At 34.5% G+C, this 18,678-nt stretch overlaps 1 protein-coding gene across 1 annotated transcript in view; it reads right to left on the bottom strand.

Moving 5' to 3' along the window:
• The window catches only part of CRYBG3 (crystallin beta-gamma domain containing 3), a 362,092-nt gene that overhangs the window by 157,443 nt on the left and 185,971 nt on the right, over window positions 1–18,678 (bottom strand). The window contains exon 4 of the mRNA XM_053706046.1: window positions 5,129–10,802. Coding sequence (XP_053562021.1) covers window positions 5,129–10,802 — 5,674 coding nt within the window. The remainder of the gene's footprint in view (window positions 1–5,128; window positions 10,803–18,678) is intronic.

Genomic DNA, 18,678 nt, shown 5'->3' with positions numbered 1-18,678 from the left:
GCAGTCATAGTAGTAAAGTGGAAAAAATCGAAATTAATAAGGATACAAAACCCCTCATTATTCAGGATATCATAAGATGTACCAATAAAAATATAATCTACATCTTAAAGTGCTCCTGCAACCTTTTTTACTTTGGAGAAACTACAAGAATGGTAAGGGATCGCATAAGAGAACACATTGGTAATATAAAAAATGGTAAGGACGACACCCACTTATACAAACACTTTAAAATAGTTCACAAAGGAAATACTAAACACTTAAAATACTGGGCCATAAAGAAAGTACATAAACATTGGAGAGGTGGCAACCTAGAGAAGAAATTGCTGATAAAGGAAGCCGAAATGATCTATAAATACGATACTCTACATCCTAAAGGCCTGAACTCTGAACTAGATCTCTCACCTTTCCTTTTTGAATTATAATAGTACTAACATAAAATGTGTCAAATCAACTCCAATTCAGTACACAAACCCTAACTTATAACAATAGCAATCTGAGAATATGTAACTATACCTTTTGCAAAGCAGATGTAAATATTACAAGTAAAACATGTTTATAAACAGCCGTTACATCCTTACAGGAGGGACAATGTTAATTACAATGGATTAAAATCTGTTTTTTATAATATATAATGTAAGTAAATATATGATATAGAACATATAGTAAGAACAATAACTAGTATTTGCTGGCCTGCAAAATATCATTCGATATTTAGAATAATAGGAAACTAAATAAGAAAAATGAATCAAACATCAGAAAAAGACCCACAGAGTTAAAAAAGTTAAAAAGTCTTCTTTGGAATTTAAACACTTCCACCTTAAGCCTTTGAACATGGACAAGGAATACGATACCTGTATGAGAAAAAACCTGCAATTCCACCTTTATAAAAAAGTATCTGAAAAGGACCAATCAGAATTATCCACAGCCTATTTAAGAACACCTTTGCCAGTCACCTGCATCTTGATAAAGCTCCCTGGTGAGTGAAACGCGTCGATCTAAGTGACTGTGCCTACTACAGATAAGGACATCTGAATCTCAAATCAACTTTTAACGAACATTTGAGGTAACCCGGGTTATTCTATTAGGTCCTGAATTATCAATACCGGAGTCTAAATATCCCTGCGTGCATTGGCACTAGGTGCAGGGTATAATTTCATCTGACTCACAAAGAATTTATTTCCCAAATCCTATTTGGATAAAATATACACTTAAGCTGAGAGTTTCTTCTTCCTTTTTGACAACCGGAAGATTTACCGGTGACGTCAGACGCCAAGATCCATGCGGCGCACTGACTCGGCTGAGAAATAGCCGGCGGACACAAGCTCCAGAAGCTCCTCCAGGACTTAAAGAAAGTAAGCTTTTAAATTTGTCTTAACCACATCTGAAGGGAGAGTACAATTACCCCTAGAAAATATAACTCTGTGTGATATTACAATCTATTACGGAACTTACATAGAGACTTTTGAGACTACCTCTGTGTGATATTACTATCTATTACGGAACTTACATAGAGACTTTTTTATGATCCACATATAAAATTTAAGGCGATACAAAAATAACTAAGTCTGGATAAAAGAATCTATCACACCAAAAGCTATTACGAGAGTTAACTACTGTGCCTATATGATATATAGTTTTTATTATTCGCTGTTCATCACATAGATTGTTTTATAGAAGTCTTTTAGATTTTTATGATTTTTATGACTCTAGAGAAACTTTAGGCTGTGCAATTGGGGAGACGTCCCCTATATAATTGTTATATGTAATATTTTTAATCAAAAATAAATTTGTAAGATTCTTAACATCTGTGTGCATTTACTATATAAGGGTTATCTGTTAGGTCCCTTGGATCCTGCTAATCTTTAGTCTGGACCAATAAATATATATTCTCAATATTGCTATTGGTACTACATTTTCTACCTAGCCTCTAAGTATTGTATTATCCTAAATATAGGATATTTCCAAACATAATAAATTCCAAACACTGTTTATGACACATTTTTTTCACATTATTTTATTAGCAACAATTTTAGTTACTTTTCACATCACCTCGTTAGTAACAATTTCAGTTACTTTTCTATATCACTTACACAAAGTTTAAATTCACTCTTAAAGAAACACCTTTATTAACAATTGGTTTATTTTATTAAAAAATGAAGTTTTATTAATTAATTTCCATTCACTATTATAATATATATATCGGAAATTAAGGTATAAAAATATACTTTGTTCTGATACCTTTAGCTTTTTTAGCGCACTTACCCCACTCCCCCCTTTTTTCACTTAAATTTCTGAGGAGAACGAAGGATCTTCTCATTTGTAAGTGTGTGGTATCTCCTTTATACCAGCGCTCTACTGTCACCCCACAGATCTGATAAATTAATTTCTTTCATAGTGGTGAGAGTCCACGCAACATTACTCCTTGGATTTAACTCCTGGCCAGTAGGAGGAGGCAAAGATTCCCAAAGCTCTTAGAGTACTTAATCCCTCCAACCTATCTGGTATTGTAGTCTGATGTATAGTCAATAAAGGAGAAGTAGAAAGACAGGAAAAGACAAAGGAGGCAAAACAAAAATGAAAAATATAATTACATTAAAAATGAAAATTGGTAGGTCTTGTAGACTCTCACCACCATGAAATGAATTTATTAATGAAATTAATTTATCAGGTAAGCATACATTTCTTTTTCTTCCATAAGGTGATGAGAGTCCATGAGCCATTACTCCTGGGAATAATACCCAAGTTGTGGAGTACACGAGTTATTGGGCGTAACAATTTTTTTTAAAGACAGGCAGATAAATTACCAGACACTGCTGCCTGAAGGACTTTCCTACCAAACACATCAAAGTGGCAGAATGTAGGGAAAGTATGTTGCTGGCTTGCAAATGTATTCAATAAAAGCCTTATTCTTGAAAATCCAAAAAGAGGAAACTGATCTATAAAAATGAGCAATAATGCATTTTGGGGAAAAAAACTATCCTGCCTCCTAGGAAACCTTTTCGGTAATCATGAGATTTAGCCAAAAGAATAAAGAAACTCATGTGGCCCTCTGACCTTTATGTGTACCAAGGGACAGACGATTTAAAGGTCTAAAAACTTTTGTAATTTAAAAGTAGAATTCTGAAGGGCCGATTTATGAAAGTGCGAGCGGATATGATACAATGTAGCATTTAACATTGCACAAGCAGTTCTTGTGAACTGCTTGTGCAATGCCGCCCCCTGCAGATTCGCAGCCAATCGGCCGCTAGCAAGGGGTGTCAATCAGCCTGATCGTATAGGATCGGGCGGATTGATGTCCGCAGCCTCAGAGCAGACAGACCAGTTATAGAGCATTGGTCTTTAGAGCGCTGCTTTATAACTGCTGTTTCCGGCAAGCCTGGAGGCTCACGCGGAAACAGGGGCATCAAGCTCCATGCAGAACTTGATAATTCGGCCCCTCTAACTCTTATAATATCTAAAATAAGTAAGAGACCATCAAATGAATTCTGAAGAGATAGGCTATAATCTCCTAAATGATGTTATCCGAAAAATCACTCTGGGTAAAAAAAAAATCCTAATTGTATTTAATTGTATTTAGTTTAGGTAATTAATTTAATTGTAGTGTAGTGTTGGGTGTAATTGTAACTTAGGTTAGGTTTTATTTTACAGGTAAATTTGCCTTTATTTTAACTAGGTAGTTATTAAATATTTATTAACTATTTAATAACTATTGTACCTAGTTAAAATAAATACAAACTTGCCTGTAAAATAAAAATAAACCCTAAGCTAGCTACAATGTAACTATTAGTTATATTGTAGCTATCTTATGGTTTATTTTATAGATAAGTATTTAGTTTTAAATAGGAATAATTTAGTTCATTGTAGTAATTTTATTTAGATTTATTTAAATTATATTTAAGTTAGGGGGTGTTAGGGTTAGGGTTAGACTTAGGTTTAGGGGTTAATACCTTTATTATAGTGATGGCGACGTTGGGGGCGGCAGATTAATAAATGTAGTTAGGTTGCGGCGACATTGGGGGCGCCAGATTAGGGGTTAATAAATAAAATGTAGGTGGCGGCGGTGTCCGGCGCAGCAGATTAGGGGTTAATAATATAATGCAGGTGTTGGCGATGTCGGGAGTGGCAGATTAGGGTTAATAAGGGTAAGATTAGGGGTGTTTAGACTTGGGGTTCATGTTAGGGTGTTAGGTGTAGACATAACTTTTATTTCCCCATAGGAATCAATGAGGCTGCGTTAGGAGCTGAATGCTGCTTTTTTGCAAGTGTTAAGTTTTTTTTCAGCCGGCTCTCCCCCATTGATTCCTGTGGGGAAATCGTGCACGAGCACGTTCAGCCAGCTCACCGCTAACGTAAGCAGTGCTGGTATTGAGGTGAGATGTGTAGCAAAATTTTGCTCTTCGCTCACTTTTTTGCGGCTAATGCCGGGTTTGTAAAAACCCGTAATACCAGTGCTGTATGCAAGTGAGCGGTGAGCTTAAACTGCTCGTTAGTACCGCACCCCTCCTAACGCAAAACTCGTAATCTAGGTGACTGTTTCTTAACTAGGGATGGGCGAATGTGTTTATTTTCAAATTCAAATATTAGAACAAATGTTATTGCAGAAATTTGATTTACATAATCGAATGTTGATAAGAACGAATATTCATAAAAATTCTAAACAGAGTATTAGACTAGAAATACTATTTTGAATTTGAATGTGACATTCGAATTCGAATGTAGCATTCAAATTTGAATATTACATTTATAAAACACAGTATTAAACTAGAAATACTATTTTGAATTTGAATGTTACATTAAAATTCAAATGTCACATTTGAATTCGAATATTAAATTTCAAAATTGAATGTGATATAAAATACATAGCTAAACATTCTATTATTCGAACCAATATTTTCGAATGTTATTAAAAAATTTGAAAACGAAAATTTTAAAATAGAATGTTATATAAACATTCGAAATTCGATTTTAAATTTGGAATTTTCAGCAACATTCGCCCATACCTTTTCATTACATGTTTTTGTATCTATCAATTATAAGTTGCATTGTTACTTCACTGTATCTTAATGACAATCTTAAAGTTATAAAGTTTGTTGCTGTAAATTAAAAACAAAACAAAAACATTTCTTACCATTACAGGGGTTTGTCCCTTATGAGAACTAATTGCTTGAGAATTGCATAATCTGTCCAGGAAAGAACTTCCTTTATTTTGTTGTGTGTCAGAATAATCTTGAGCAGCATTAAAATATTGATAGTACACACTTCTTGAAGCCAACCGTTTGTTTTCCGTGTCAGAATTCTGTATGGAGCGATTTGGTTCGGTTGTGACCTTTAATGAAGGACTATTTGTAGAAACTGTTTCTGAAGTGGCATTATTTGAGTGCATTTCTGAAGCACTGGAATCTACTGGTAATAAAGACTTTTCATTTTCAGAAGCTGAAGGTGATGTGGTTTCCTCGCTAGATTTTTGGCCAAATTTGCTAGATGTTTGTTTTATCTGCAGAAGGAAAGATTGACGTCCTGTACCTGAAAGATGCCTAATGTCTGGAGCAGATTTAGTTATAAACATATTGTATTGTGTGGATATCTGTGTTGGAGAAGATTCTGTTGTGGTCTTCTCTTTCTCATGCAAAAATGACTCATTCCTGGGAACCACAGGATGTGTGTTAGGTAGAGAGCTTGTCTTTTCTAAAATTTCTGTTGTATTAATCTTGTAATTATCTTCTTCTGGTTTACCATCTGATAACATAAGTCCTTTCTCACTTGATGGTTCTTCTGTATCCAGTCTTTCATCAGTTTGTTTTAATTTATCTGACACCGATTGAAGAAGTGATAGGATTGATGCATGATCATTTGAACAGTTTTTGGAATCTGGACTATCAAAATGTTTTGGTGAAACACTATTGGACAAAACATCCTCACCAGAGCTATTATCCTCATATATTGGAGAAAGTGAAAAAGGGTAGATCTTTACACGCTTGGCTTGGAAAGATAGGAATGAGTCAGAGTTATTGTCACTTGTATTGTTTTCTTCATCAGCTGGTTCATCTTCATTATACACTCCTTCAATATAGCGACAGTTATACAAAGAAAAATTAAGCAATTCAGAAAAGTCATCCATTGTATGATACAGATTATTTTCTTCTTTTGAATCCCAGCAATTATTTTCAGTTTGTCCAATCTCTGAACAATATGTTTTCAATATGTCTGATTGGTTTCTGCTTTCTATATTATCTTCTGTTTCAGTAAATGTGATGTTTTCCTTAGCCATAGGGTTATTAATTTTCTCTTCAGACAGGGTGTTTGTTAAGTTGTCATTCTCTATACCGTGCTCTAATTCTATTGTATCAAACTCTCTGTTCTCTATGCATTCACTATATATATCTGAGGAAAGTAAATATTGACCTACATCTGATATACCTTTGACGGCCTTCTCTCTGTCAGGAGCAAGTGTCATACTTTGATTATTAGATATTCCAGAATCATTTGTGTCATCTATGCTAATGTTCTTGCTCAATGTATTCTGTAGCAAATCAGGAACTATAACATCATTCGCCATTTCTTGAGCTTTAGATAAGAAAATGTCTTTGGTTTCATAATGTACAACATCAGTTGTGCCACAAGGCTTATCTGAAGTCTGCTTCTCTGTGTCAGTGGTAGTGAATATATTGCTGCCTCCATATTCATGGCCACTCTTTGATAGACCTCTGTTTTTGTCTAAATGTACTGTATCATTGTCATTGTCACTTGAGCCATCTGTTTGTGTCGAATTTAGATCTTCAGAATCTACTAGTTCAGCAGAGTCAACTGCAATTAGTTGTTTGTTCACTGTATTTTGCAGCAAGTCAGAAGTTATGTTTTGTTCACCAGAAACCATAATGTCATGTCCAATTATTTGGTTGGGTGGTTGCTTACACTTTATATTTTGAAAAGCATTTCTACTGTCACCTTGTTCTATAGCCTCTATACTTAAAGTATTACTGTCTATACATCTGTTGTCCATTTCTAATAAAGATTCATTTTTACACAAATGTGTTATACTATTAGAAGTTTCACTGGTACAGTCTTTAAATGGCATATTTTGATTTTCTATCATTTCAGACTCTGTGTTATCTGTAATGAGATTTTTGTTCAGTGAATTTTGTTGCAAATCAGACATTATTTTCTGTTTACTAGAGATTATAACTTCATTTATTAAATCTTGAGCAGTGGTTACAAATATATCTTTCCTCTCAGGGTAATTATGAAACACATTTTCACAAGGCACATCTGCCAGCGCAGATTCAATGCAATTTTCCTCTGATGAGACAGCTGAGTTTTCTGGTAATTTATTTACATTGGATTTGTGTTCTGTTAATTTAGTCTCTGTAATGTCCGGTATAATTAAACTAAGATTATTTTCAGAAGTCAGAGCTGTAATATTTTTTTGTTTTGAGTTTACTTCATTCATAGCTAACGTTAATGCAGTGTGAATAATTTCATTAGTTTTTTGTCTTAGTAAAATATCTAATGACTCAGTATGGGATTTTACTGGAAGAATAACATCTGTTTCTCTCACAGGCACTGGGCAGGTTTTGTTGTGAATAATCGCTAAATCCATTAGCAAATCTGGGTTACTTTTTAGGGCATCACTAACTTTACATTCTACATGAGCAAAATGTGATTGTAATGCTTCACCTGTTATTTTATTCTCAGGTTTTAGAATCTGCACAGACATATCCAAAGAGTTGCCATTAAGAAGCTTAGTACAAGGAAGTAAATTATTGTTTTCTGTGTTTTCTTTAAACACATCTTGGAATCTCTCTACTGGTACTGGTGACTCACTGTGTACAATGGAATCATTAGGTTCTAGGGTTGTATGACCACTAACATTTATAGTCTTATTAGATGTAAAAATTAAGTCTACATTCTTACTTTCAGCCTCACTAGTGATATTTGTTTTTGGCATAGCAATCTGCAAATCTTCACTATTATTACTGATGAAAGTATGTAGTGTACACTTATCATTTACTTGTTCACTAGAGATATCTTGGTTAACATTAATTAGATCCTTTTCTGTATCGACTTTATCATTTATAATGTTTTTAGCGTTAGAGGCTTGCTGCTCAACTTTGGCACAGTTCTGATCTTCTATTGTTGCTACAGCTGCGGGCGACAAATTTGGTAAACAAACATACTCTGGTTCAAATTTTGGAGATTCAAGTGTACATACAGATATAATATCTGACTGTAAAGTATATTTTGCCATTTTTACCTCCTCAATATCAACAGATTTTAGTGATACCTTTGCAAGATAAACTTCTTCTGTGTGAAATGATGTAGGCCTTTGTAATTCCTGAGGTTCAAGTAAAGACGTATTAACATTTACATTACTCCTTGGATTAAATACAACATTCACATGGTCATTTATAAATTGCAGGTCAATAGATGGTGTGGATTCATTGTTGCTACATACTTTAGCTTCTTGCAGTTCTGGGAAAATTCCCATTTCATTTGTATTATTAGATGATTTTGCTATAGTATTGGTTTCATCCATTAAGTCATCTGGCTCAACAAAATCAGTCATTTTAGGCTTTTGGTGATTCTCTGTTTCAGGTGACACAATCTTGATGTGACTATCAGATTGAGATATTGTAACTGGAATATTTTCTTCAGATGTGGAGGCAAGTGCTGAAACAACCCCTGAGTCTGTCTCACCAAAGGGTGGAAAAGGACTGACACGCTTTACATCAGTACATGTAGGGAGAGAGGACGGAATAACAGTTACATTAGGAGACTGACGTTTATCACATACATCTTCTCTATCTATCTGAGGTGAAGCAGTAAAACAGCAAATAATACTTAAATGACTATCAGACACAGATTTCTCATCAGTCATTAAATCACGTTGGCATTTCTCAGCAAGCAAACTAGCATTTGGCATGTTACTAGCATTCAAATGAGTGACAGGGTAACTTAAATTAACAGCCTTTATTTTATCTTCATTTAGTTTCTTACGATTGCCCCAATCCTCCAGAGGATATTGACCTTCATCATTATTGTTGGGAGCAGTGCAATTTTCTATTAAAGTATCATTGGGTACATTACCATTATCCAAATTCTGCATTGAGTTGAAACTTTCTGATGAATCAAGAATTTTTTTTGCAGAAGTATGCTTAAGTATAGGACTGATTATATCATTAGTTTGGTGGATGGAACCATTTGGTTGCTCGGGTAATACTGAGGGTGATATTGTTACTTCCTTGTTCTGCATATTTTCAGAACTGACTTCTAGAGGACATGCAGTATTGCTTGTGTCCAATACTGGTTGACTAGGCACCTGAGGAAAATTCAGAATGAATATTGATTTGTCATTATTTAAAGTTGGCTCTACTTCATCATTTTTGGTACCATAGCCCTTTATTGTCTCTGCATTTGTTTTGATAAGATCTCTACTATTGTCCTCAACATAATTATACATATTGGTATTTTTGGCAGCAGGGCAATTTCCTATTGTAATTTCTTTGGCCATGTTGTTATTCTCTAAATTGTGCAATGTGTTGATATTTTCTGATAAACCATAAACAGATCCAGTTTCTCCAGAGATATTAAAAAGATGTGTACACGTATGGCTGTTTATATATTCAGTTTTGTGGGTAGAGCTATTTAGTTGCTCAGGTAACACAGAGGGTGATGTCATTATTTCATTTTGCACATCTTCAGTACTGACCTCTGAAGAACATTCCTTATTACTTCTGTCTACTTTTGGTTGGCTGGAAACTTGAGGGGAACTTAGGATGAATGTTGCTTTGTCATCATGTGTAGAGGGCTCTACTTCATTTTTGGTACCATGATCCTTTATTTCTTTTGCATTTTTTTCCATAGGATCTCTACTATTTTCCTCAGCACAATAGTCTCCATTATCATTGTTGGCAGTAGTGAAATTGTCTACTGAAGTTTCATTGGACATGTTACCATTGTCTAAACTCTGCAATGTGTTTACACTTTCTGAGTCACGAACAAGTAACATTTTAGCAGCAATATCACAATGATGTTTAGGACTCTTGCTTCTTGTATCATTAGTTTTTTGGATGGAACTATTTGATTTTTCAGGCAACGCTGAACATGATGCCATTATTTCATTGTTTTGCACATTTGTAAAACCGACCTCTAAAGAACATACATTGCTACTTGTATCTAATGCTGGTTGACTAGGAACATGAGCAAAATTCTCCAAATTCACAATACATGTTGGTTTGTCATCTCTTGAAGAAGTCTCTATTTCATTATTTTTGGTAACACAATCTTTTGTAGGATTATTTTCAGAATCATTTTCAGTAACTCTGAGCAAAGTGATAGCATTTGATTGAGAATTAGCTGTTTCTTCTATAGAAGTAATATTTTGTTTCTCCAGATTTTGTGGGTTAACTGATTTATCATTTGAATACACTTCAGCAGCAGAACTACTTAGTGGTGCATTGCTATCTAAAAAGGGTATATCACTGTTTAATTCAACATGGACATTTGGAAATGATTTAGACAACTCATCTGCATTGTCAAAATCCTCTGTACTCAATTGCATTTTAATTTCTTTGAGCGGAGGGCTTTCAGCTTGTGGACAAATTTCTGAATGTGAGAGCTGGTGCTTTGGAGCAGGATTTTCTGGATTGTCATTCAACAATTCAAACTCTCGCTCTGTAGTTTCTTCTCTCTCAGGGATAGGAGAATTTACATCAAGACGTCCCTTCCGAAGCTTCCTTATCCTCTTGGACCCTCTGTAGGTACCATATGACATGGATGGAGAAGCTTGCTTAGAGATATGTTGCCTGTAGGAAATATTTAGAGTTATTATAGAAAGGTATTTGAAGCTAAATTAAAAAAATATAACAATGCATAATTGAATCAAAATACATAATTTCAAGGGAAATATATATCCATTGTCTTGCAGTGCATAAATAACTTACTAAACAAACCTATTTATAAGGGGACATTTTTCAAACTGCAGGTGGACAGGTTCTCAAGTAGAGGACCTGTCCGCACCATTCACCACTTACAATTAAAGATTGCGCAATACAGTGGTCTGCTCTTGTGCAGCTAATCAGAATCACAATCACAACCATTGAGCTTGGGATTATTTATTCCACCACCTTTGAGGTGAAGAAAGGATAAGAAGGAACTGCTTCTTAAATTTCTGGCTGCAGACTCACACTTGCATGCACCACAAGGTCTCAGAAGCTGTAAAAGCAGCTTGATCAATTTTACCCATAATATGACTGATACTTTAGAAGTTATGTACTTTTATGTCTTCGTCTCAAAAGATACATGGTCATGTACGGTATTGTTTTATAGGATATGATACAATAACTACTGACTTCATTTGCTTCAAATCAAAGAAGAAAAATATAGCACCTAGTGTGCTTAGCTGTTGTAAGCTGTGTACATTGGTGGTAACATGAAACATCTCCATAGACTTTAATAGGGATACTTGTTGTTACACGGTTTAAAAACTGCAATGAAAACTAGACCTAAACAATTTTATTGACAAAACAAGGGATTGCAAAGTAACAAAAACATTCCACATGTTCATTTCTGCTCACACGCGCACACATATGTTACTAGTGATTATAGCATCGGGGTTCAAACATTATGAGAGAGCTGGCGGTGATATGTATTGCATTTTGTGTCAAATAAGCCATAGCTGACTCTCTGAGAATATGTGGTGTATTAATGCTGGGAACAAAAAATGTTTCTATTTAAACTTGAAATTAATCCATACACATTTCATCCCTTTAACTAATCACCTTTTTGAATTTGAGATTGTATGATCTGTCTTTAGGTTGGATATAAAGTATGCCTTTCCAGACAGGACTAATTTTCACAATTCAGATAGAAGATACACTAAACAACTTTCCAATTTACTTCTATTATCAAATTTACTTTATTCGCTTAGTATCCTTTGTTGAAGAATCAACAATGCACTACTGGGAGCTAGCTGAACACATTTGATGAGCCAATGACAAGAGACATATGTGCTGCCACCAATCAACAGCTGCTCCCTAGGTATGCTTTAAAAAAAATACAAAAGAGAACAAAGAAAATTAGATAATAGAAGTAAATCTGAAAGTTGTTTAATTTTCACTTTACTGTCCCTTTAACAATCTCTTTCCATGTATACCCTTTAGTCAGAAATCTTTTGTGAAATACATCCATAATCTTGTTTATGCTATGCATATTCATATCACTCTTCCCATGGTTTCATATTTATAGATATTAGTGAAAGCTGTTTTCTAAAACAAATCAGTAAAAATGAATGTATACAAATACAGGCAGTCCCTAGGTTACAAACAAGCTAGGTTCTGTAGGTTTGTTCTCAAGTTGAATTTGTATGTAAGTTGGAACAGGCACTTTTTTTTAGGTAAAACTCTAGCCAAACATTTTTGCGTTTTGGATAGCGTAGGGAAAAGTTTGTTTGGCTATCTGTGCCCCAGTTCAGACAATTTCACATCACTTTCTGTCCTTGTGACAATTGGATTTTGAGTATTTTGGGTTATCCTGGAAAGAAGGATTGGCGATAAAACTCTATTTTCTCCGTTTTGTAAGTACGAGTTGTACTTAAAGGGACAGTATACTGTAAAATAGTTTTCCCTTAATGTGTTTAGAATTGCTTTTTTTTTACCAGCTGCAGAGTATAAAATGTATGAGATTTGATTTTTTAAGGCTTATTTGTGTATATTAAAGCTCTGATTTTGCATTTTAAAGCCACCACCTAATAAAATGGGTTGAGCTTGTAGGTATAATCAGATCTCATTACTCTATCACATTGTGCACATACACCTGCTTCTTTATCTTATATCTGTCCTTAAAACAATCACCAATACTTTGAGAGAACAATGGAAAATCAACATTTTATTACCTTATCTCTGCTATATCCCACTGGGAGTGTAATTTCTTCTGCTGGCTGTGTTTACAAAGCTTATCTATAGCTGGTACGCGCGGCCACAAACTCTCAGAATAGGTGGGGATACCACAGGCTAAATCAACAATTTCAAATGCTAATATAAGGGTAAAGGAGCTACTTGTAAACAATTTGATACACTCCAGCAGGTACAGTGGATCATTGGGAACAAATTAAAGGGGAGACATTTTTTGAGTAAACTGTCCCTTTAAGTTGGATGTCTGTAACCCAGACTGCCTGTATACAAAAACTCTAGCTTTTCCATAAAGCAAAAATGACACTGATTTATTTTTCATTTCATGGGAAAATCTCATAAATTGTTTATGCACAGTCTTAAAAACAGCTCCATGAAGCTAGAACACATGAATATTTTATGTATAGTCTACAAGCTATTCCTTTGTCCATACAATCAATTTGTTTGGTAAAAATGCTATTAACATTGCAGAGGGTAGATGTTTTATTTACAAGATTGATAGAGAAACGATTTCATTAAGTAAAGATATCAAACCACCCATGGTATATTGCTATATCTTAATAACAAGTGTCAATATAAAGGTCTTATTTTAGGGGTGACATATAGTTTTTGACACTTTTCAGTCTCTGAATCATGTAAAAACAACAAACCAGTATATTCTTTTTGGAGTATGTTACTAATTTACCCTTACAATTATTAAAATGTAAATTTCTATGAGTCGAGGGAATAAGCTTTGTTTTCTGATTGCTGTGTAAACATTACATGCGCACAATAAACAATTGACTTCTATATCTTTGTTTGTGTACACTTGAGTGAAATCGCATCCATATATTGTAATTTCAGAAAAGTTATTAAAGGACACATTTGATCATTTCAATAACAATACCCACACTGAACATTAGGAAATATTTATTTTCTGCTGCCCTGCGGAGGTTAATGTCCTTGAAAGTTGACAGGGAATCCAATTTAATATAAAGGTGCATTAGAGGTATTCTTACACAAGCATATATTATAAATTAGCAACTGCATTTCTTAAAAGGAAAGTATAACGTAAAATTGTTCTCTCCTTAATGTGTTTTCAATTACTTAAAATACCAGCTGCAGAGTTTAAAATGTATAGGGAAGTGATTCTTTAGGTATATTTCTGTATATCAAATAGCTGTTTCTGCTATCTGAAACTGCAACCCAATACAGAGCTAGATTACGAGTGACGCGCTAACAGTTACGCTTGAGCGAATAGGGGTTTATCGCAGATGTTTGTATGCATCTAGTATTAGTACCAGTTTTACAAGTTGAAAGTTAATACAAACGCATGAGCGGAATTGCGATTTACCCTAAAATAATTATAGCGTCCTTACAGCTCTGTTTTTCAAAACAAACAAGTTGCACAAACATATCAGACATATTACATTTACACTCATAATAACATATCTAATACAATTAAATAAAAGTAATACAAGTTATAAGGGCTCAAAGATATGAGGTCGCAGGTGTTAAGGAAAAAAAGGCTACAAAGGGCTTTAACATAGATACACATACATATACATGTCTAAATATGTATATGTATGTAAAGATATATGTTTTTATGTGTAGACATATGTATTTATTTATATATATATATCTATACATGTGTATATACGTATTTAGGTGTTTATATGTGTATATATGTCAGTAAATGTAAGTGCAATAGAGCCCTTTGCTGTCAAGTAGAGGAAAACATGTAAAATCATATTTGTGCAATATTTATATTTAAAAATGGTTTTAACTATGTATTTAATGTAAATATTAATGTATTAATGTAAATATTTCACCTTTTAATGTTCTGTACATAGCAGAATACGTTCTATGTATTTATAAAAAGATATTCCTATATATTTGTATATATCTATACCTATATATAATTTTATATATATATATATATATATATATATATATATATATATATATATGTCTGTATCACATAAGGGTGATGGGGGAAACCAGATGTACACTCCTTGCCTAATGTGCTTAGAGGGATATGGCTGCAACTCACTGACGAGGCCCAAAGGAGGCCGAAACAATCGTCTGGGGTTGCCGTTTTTCTTGTTCAGAGGAGAATTGCCTGGTATTTCAGGGCTGGGCTGACCGTGTTGGCGGGATCAGACTGATATACTACAGGAAAGTTTTCCTCTTGAAAAAACACAATTGGGCAGAAAGAAGCTACTCCCAGGTGGCAACCGGGCCATAGAACAAATTACTGAGCTGCTGTTCGTTCCTGGCAGACTGTTCTTTCTGTTTTTATAGATATATATGGTACCAAAAATATCAGATATATGTAGAAAAATTTATTTATGAATAAATAATATTCTGCTATGTGAAGAACATTGGAAAGTGAAATATTCATATTTTTATGTTGGGTTAGCGCACTTGAGAATATGTGATTGGATTTGCATGCGAGTAGGGTGTTAAGTTTTTCCACTTTTTTTGCTCCATTGACTTGTATAAGAAAATACGTTAACACAAAGTTACACAGAGTTAGCGCTCGAGCGGGAGTGTTAAATACCACTCCATTTGTAATCTGGCCCACAATGGGCTGATCTTATAATGAGAGAAAACCTCATTATCTTATATGTCTATTTATAAAAAAAAGTCCTCCTTATGTTCTTTACGGTGCTCTGACAAAATGCAGAAGGACATTTGGCAGAAGGACATTTGGCAGACGGACATTTGGCCGACGGACAGAAAGCTAAAGAATGTTCCGATTTCGGCCGAGGGCAGATACGTTCCAGAGTGCTCTGTTCTAATCAGAGCCTCGGGCGCCGCAACTGCCTCTGGGAACCTTACCATGGGTCCTAGACCGCATGTTTTGTAATTCTCTGTCTGGGAAATTATCTATCTATCTATCTATCAAATCTATCTATTTATCTATCAAATCTATCTATCGTATCTATCAAATGTATCTATTGCATCTATTAATCTTTCTATCTAATCTATGTATCTATCTATCTATCAAATCTATCTATCTCGTGCCGGACTGTTTTCTGACAGCCACTTGTGTTTCGGCCAAATGTCCGTCGGCCAAATGTCTGTCAGCCAAGTGTCCTTCGGCCAAGTGTCCGTCGGCTAAAAGTCCGGCCACGGTTCTTTACTACTGTTTCTCAATGGCCCAGACTTAAAGGGACAGTCTAGTCCAAAACAAACTTTCATGATTCAGATAGGGCATGTAATTTAAAACAATTTTCCAATATACTTTTATCACCAATTTTGCTTTGTTCTCTTGGTATTCTTAGTTGAAAGCTAAACCTAATGCTAATTAACCTATGCTAATTTCTAAGCCCTTGAAGGCCACCTCTTCTCTCAGGGCATTTTGACAGTTTTTCACCACTAGAGGGTGTTAGTTCATGTGTGTCATATAGATAACACTGTGCTCGCGCGTGAAGTTCCAGGGAGCCAGCACTGATTGGCTAAAATGCATGTCTGTCAAAAGAACTAAAATAAGGTGGCAGTTTGCAGAGGCTTAGATACAAGATAATCCGTGGCCGGACTTTTAGCCGACGGACACTTGGCCGAAGGACACTTGGCTGACAGACATTTGGCCGACGGACATTTGGCCGAAACACAAGTGGCTGTCAGATAACAGTCCGGCACGAGATAGATAGATTTGATATATAGACAGATACATAGATTAGATAGATAGGTCAATAGATGCAATAGATACATTTGATAGATACGATAGATAGATTTGATAGATAAATAGATAGATTTGATACATAGATAATTTCCCAGACAGAGAATTACAAAACGTGCGGCCTGGGACCCATGGTAAGGTTCCCAGAGGCAGTTGCGGCGCCCGAGGCTCTGATTAGAACAGAGCACTCTGGAACGAATCTGCCCTCGGCCGAAATCGGAACATTCTTTAGCTTTCTGTCTGTCAGCCAAATGTCCGTCGGCCAAATGTCCGTCTGCCAAATGTCCTTCTGCCAAATGTCCTTCTGCATTTTGTCAGAGCACCAGATAATCACAGAGATAAAAAGTGTATTTATATAACTGTGTTGGTTTTTCAAAACTAGGGAATGGGTAATAAAGGGATTATCTTTTAAAACAATACAAATTCTGGTGTAAACTGTCCCTTTAAAGAGAACAATGGAAGATTAAAGGGACATGAAACCCATTTTTTTTCTTTTGTGATTTAGATAGAGCATGTCATTTTAAACAACTTTCTAATTCACGTCTATTATCTAATTTGCTTAATTCTCTTGATATCATTTCCTGAAAAGCATATCTAGATAGGCTCAGTAGCTGCTGATTGGTTGTTGCACATAGATGCCTTGTGTGATTGTCTCACCCATGTGCATTGCTATTTCTTCAACAAAGGATATCTAAAAAATTAAGCAAATTAGATAATAGAAGTAAATTGTAATGTTGTTTAAAATTGTTTTCTCTACATGAATCATGAAAGAAAAATGTCATAGCCCCCACTGGGACCATTATTTTATTTAAATATTATTTTATTTAAATATTATTTTATTTAAATATTATTGTTTACAAGTTGTTGTTTTTTTGTAACCAAAACTTTATAGTTGCGGGATACAAAAGGCCAAATCAGCTATGCCATATGAGAGAATAAAGGTGAACAAGCTATTTGTAAACAATTTAATAGACTCCAGTAGGTTAATGGATAATTGGGAACAAATTAAAAGGGAGACAATATTAAAGTACACTGTCCCTTTAAAGAGTTCATAAAAAAATAAAAATGTAATAGTAATTTTGAGAGCAAAATATGCTGGGTTATGGAAGTCCTATGCAGTCCTGGAAACATTTTATAATTCTCTCTTGAGCATGAATACTGAATTTCCTTTGCTTTGGCCAATTCTTTGCAAAAGAGTTCAAGTGCTGATTTAATTATAAAAGGGTGTGGTGTATTAAGCTTTCTTAATTAATTAAATTACATTAGTTTCATTTTGCTCTGAGATCTATAATATACAGCATAATGTAAAATAAACATACATATTTTACATTAAACTCACCCTATTTCTGCGGGCTCTAACTGGCCCTAACCACTACTACATTTTTTATAATTACCTGAGTCATTAACTTAAAGGGACATTATACACTAGATTTTTCTTGTAGATGATCCATTTATATAGCCCATACAGGTTTTTTTTTTTTAATGTATAGTTTTGCTTATTTTTAAATAACATTGCTCTGATTTTCAGACTCCTAACCAAGCCCCAAAGTTTTAGGAGAATACTGATGTATACCTCTTACAGCTTGTTCCTGTTTGTGTAAAGAGTCTTTTCATATGCAAAGGAAGGGGGGGGGAGTGTCTTATTTCCCACTTGCAGTGGGTTTTCCAGGTACCTTTTTAACAGTGCTAAACTGGGAGCTTCTAAGTAAGTTTTTAAACGGTTTTATACTGGATTTTTATATCAGTATCTGTTCATATTATTCTTTATAGTAGTGTGTATATTACATGCAGTTATAAGAAAATTGGTGTATACTGTCCCTTTAATTGATTGAATGGACACATATTTTGTGTCATTATATGTCCATATGAGTAAATCCATATACATAATTTGCTACATATTTACAGAGAAATGAAACAAACCAATTCTGGCTATATGAATGCACTTTGTCAACAAGTGCTACACAGTAACTTTGTGTGAAAACCACAAAAGTATGTATCTTTGAAAACAATATAAAAAATATGCATCTTTCTATAAAAGACACAAGAAAGTTAGTATCATATGGAGGTTTGTAGCATATGACGTTTGCGTATAAGTGTGAGAATTTG

Source organism: Bombina bombina, chromosome 3 (assembly GCF_027579735.1).
Source record: "Bombina bombina isolate aBomBom1 chromosome 3, aBomBom1.pri, whole genome shotgun sequence".
Classification (NCBI taxonomy): domain Eukaryota; kingdom Metazoa; phylum Chordata; class Amphibia; order Anura; family Bombinatoridae; genus Bombina; species Bombina bombina.
Note: the sequence above shows the minus strand (reverse complement) of the source record. Positions and strands in the feature narration are given on the sequence as shown.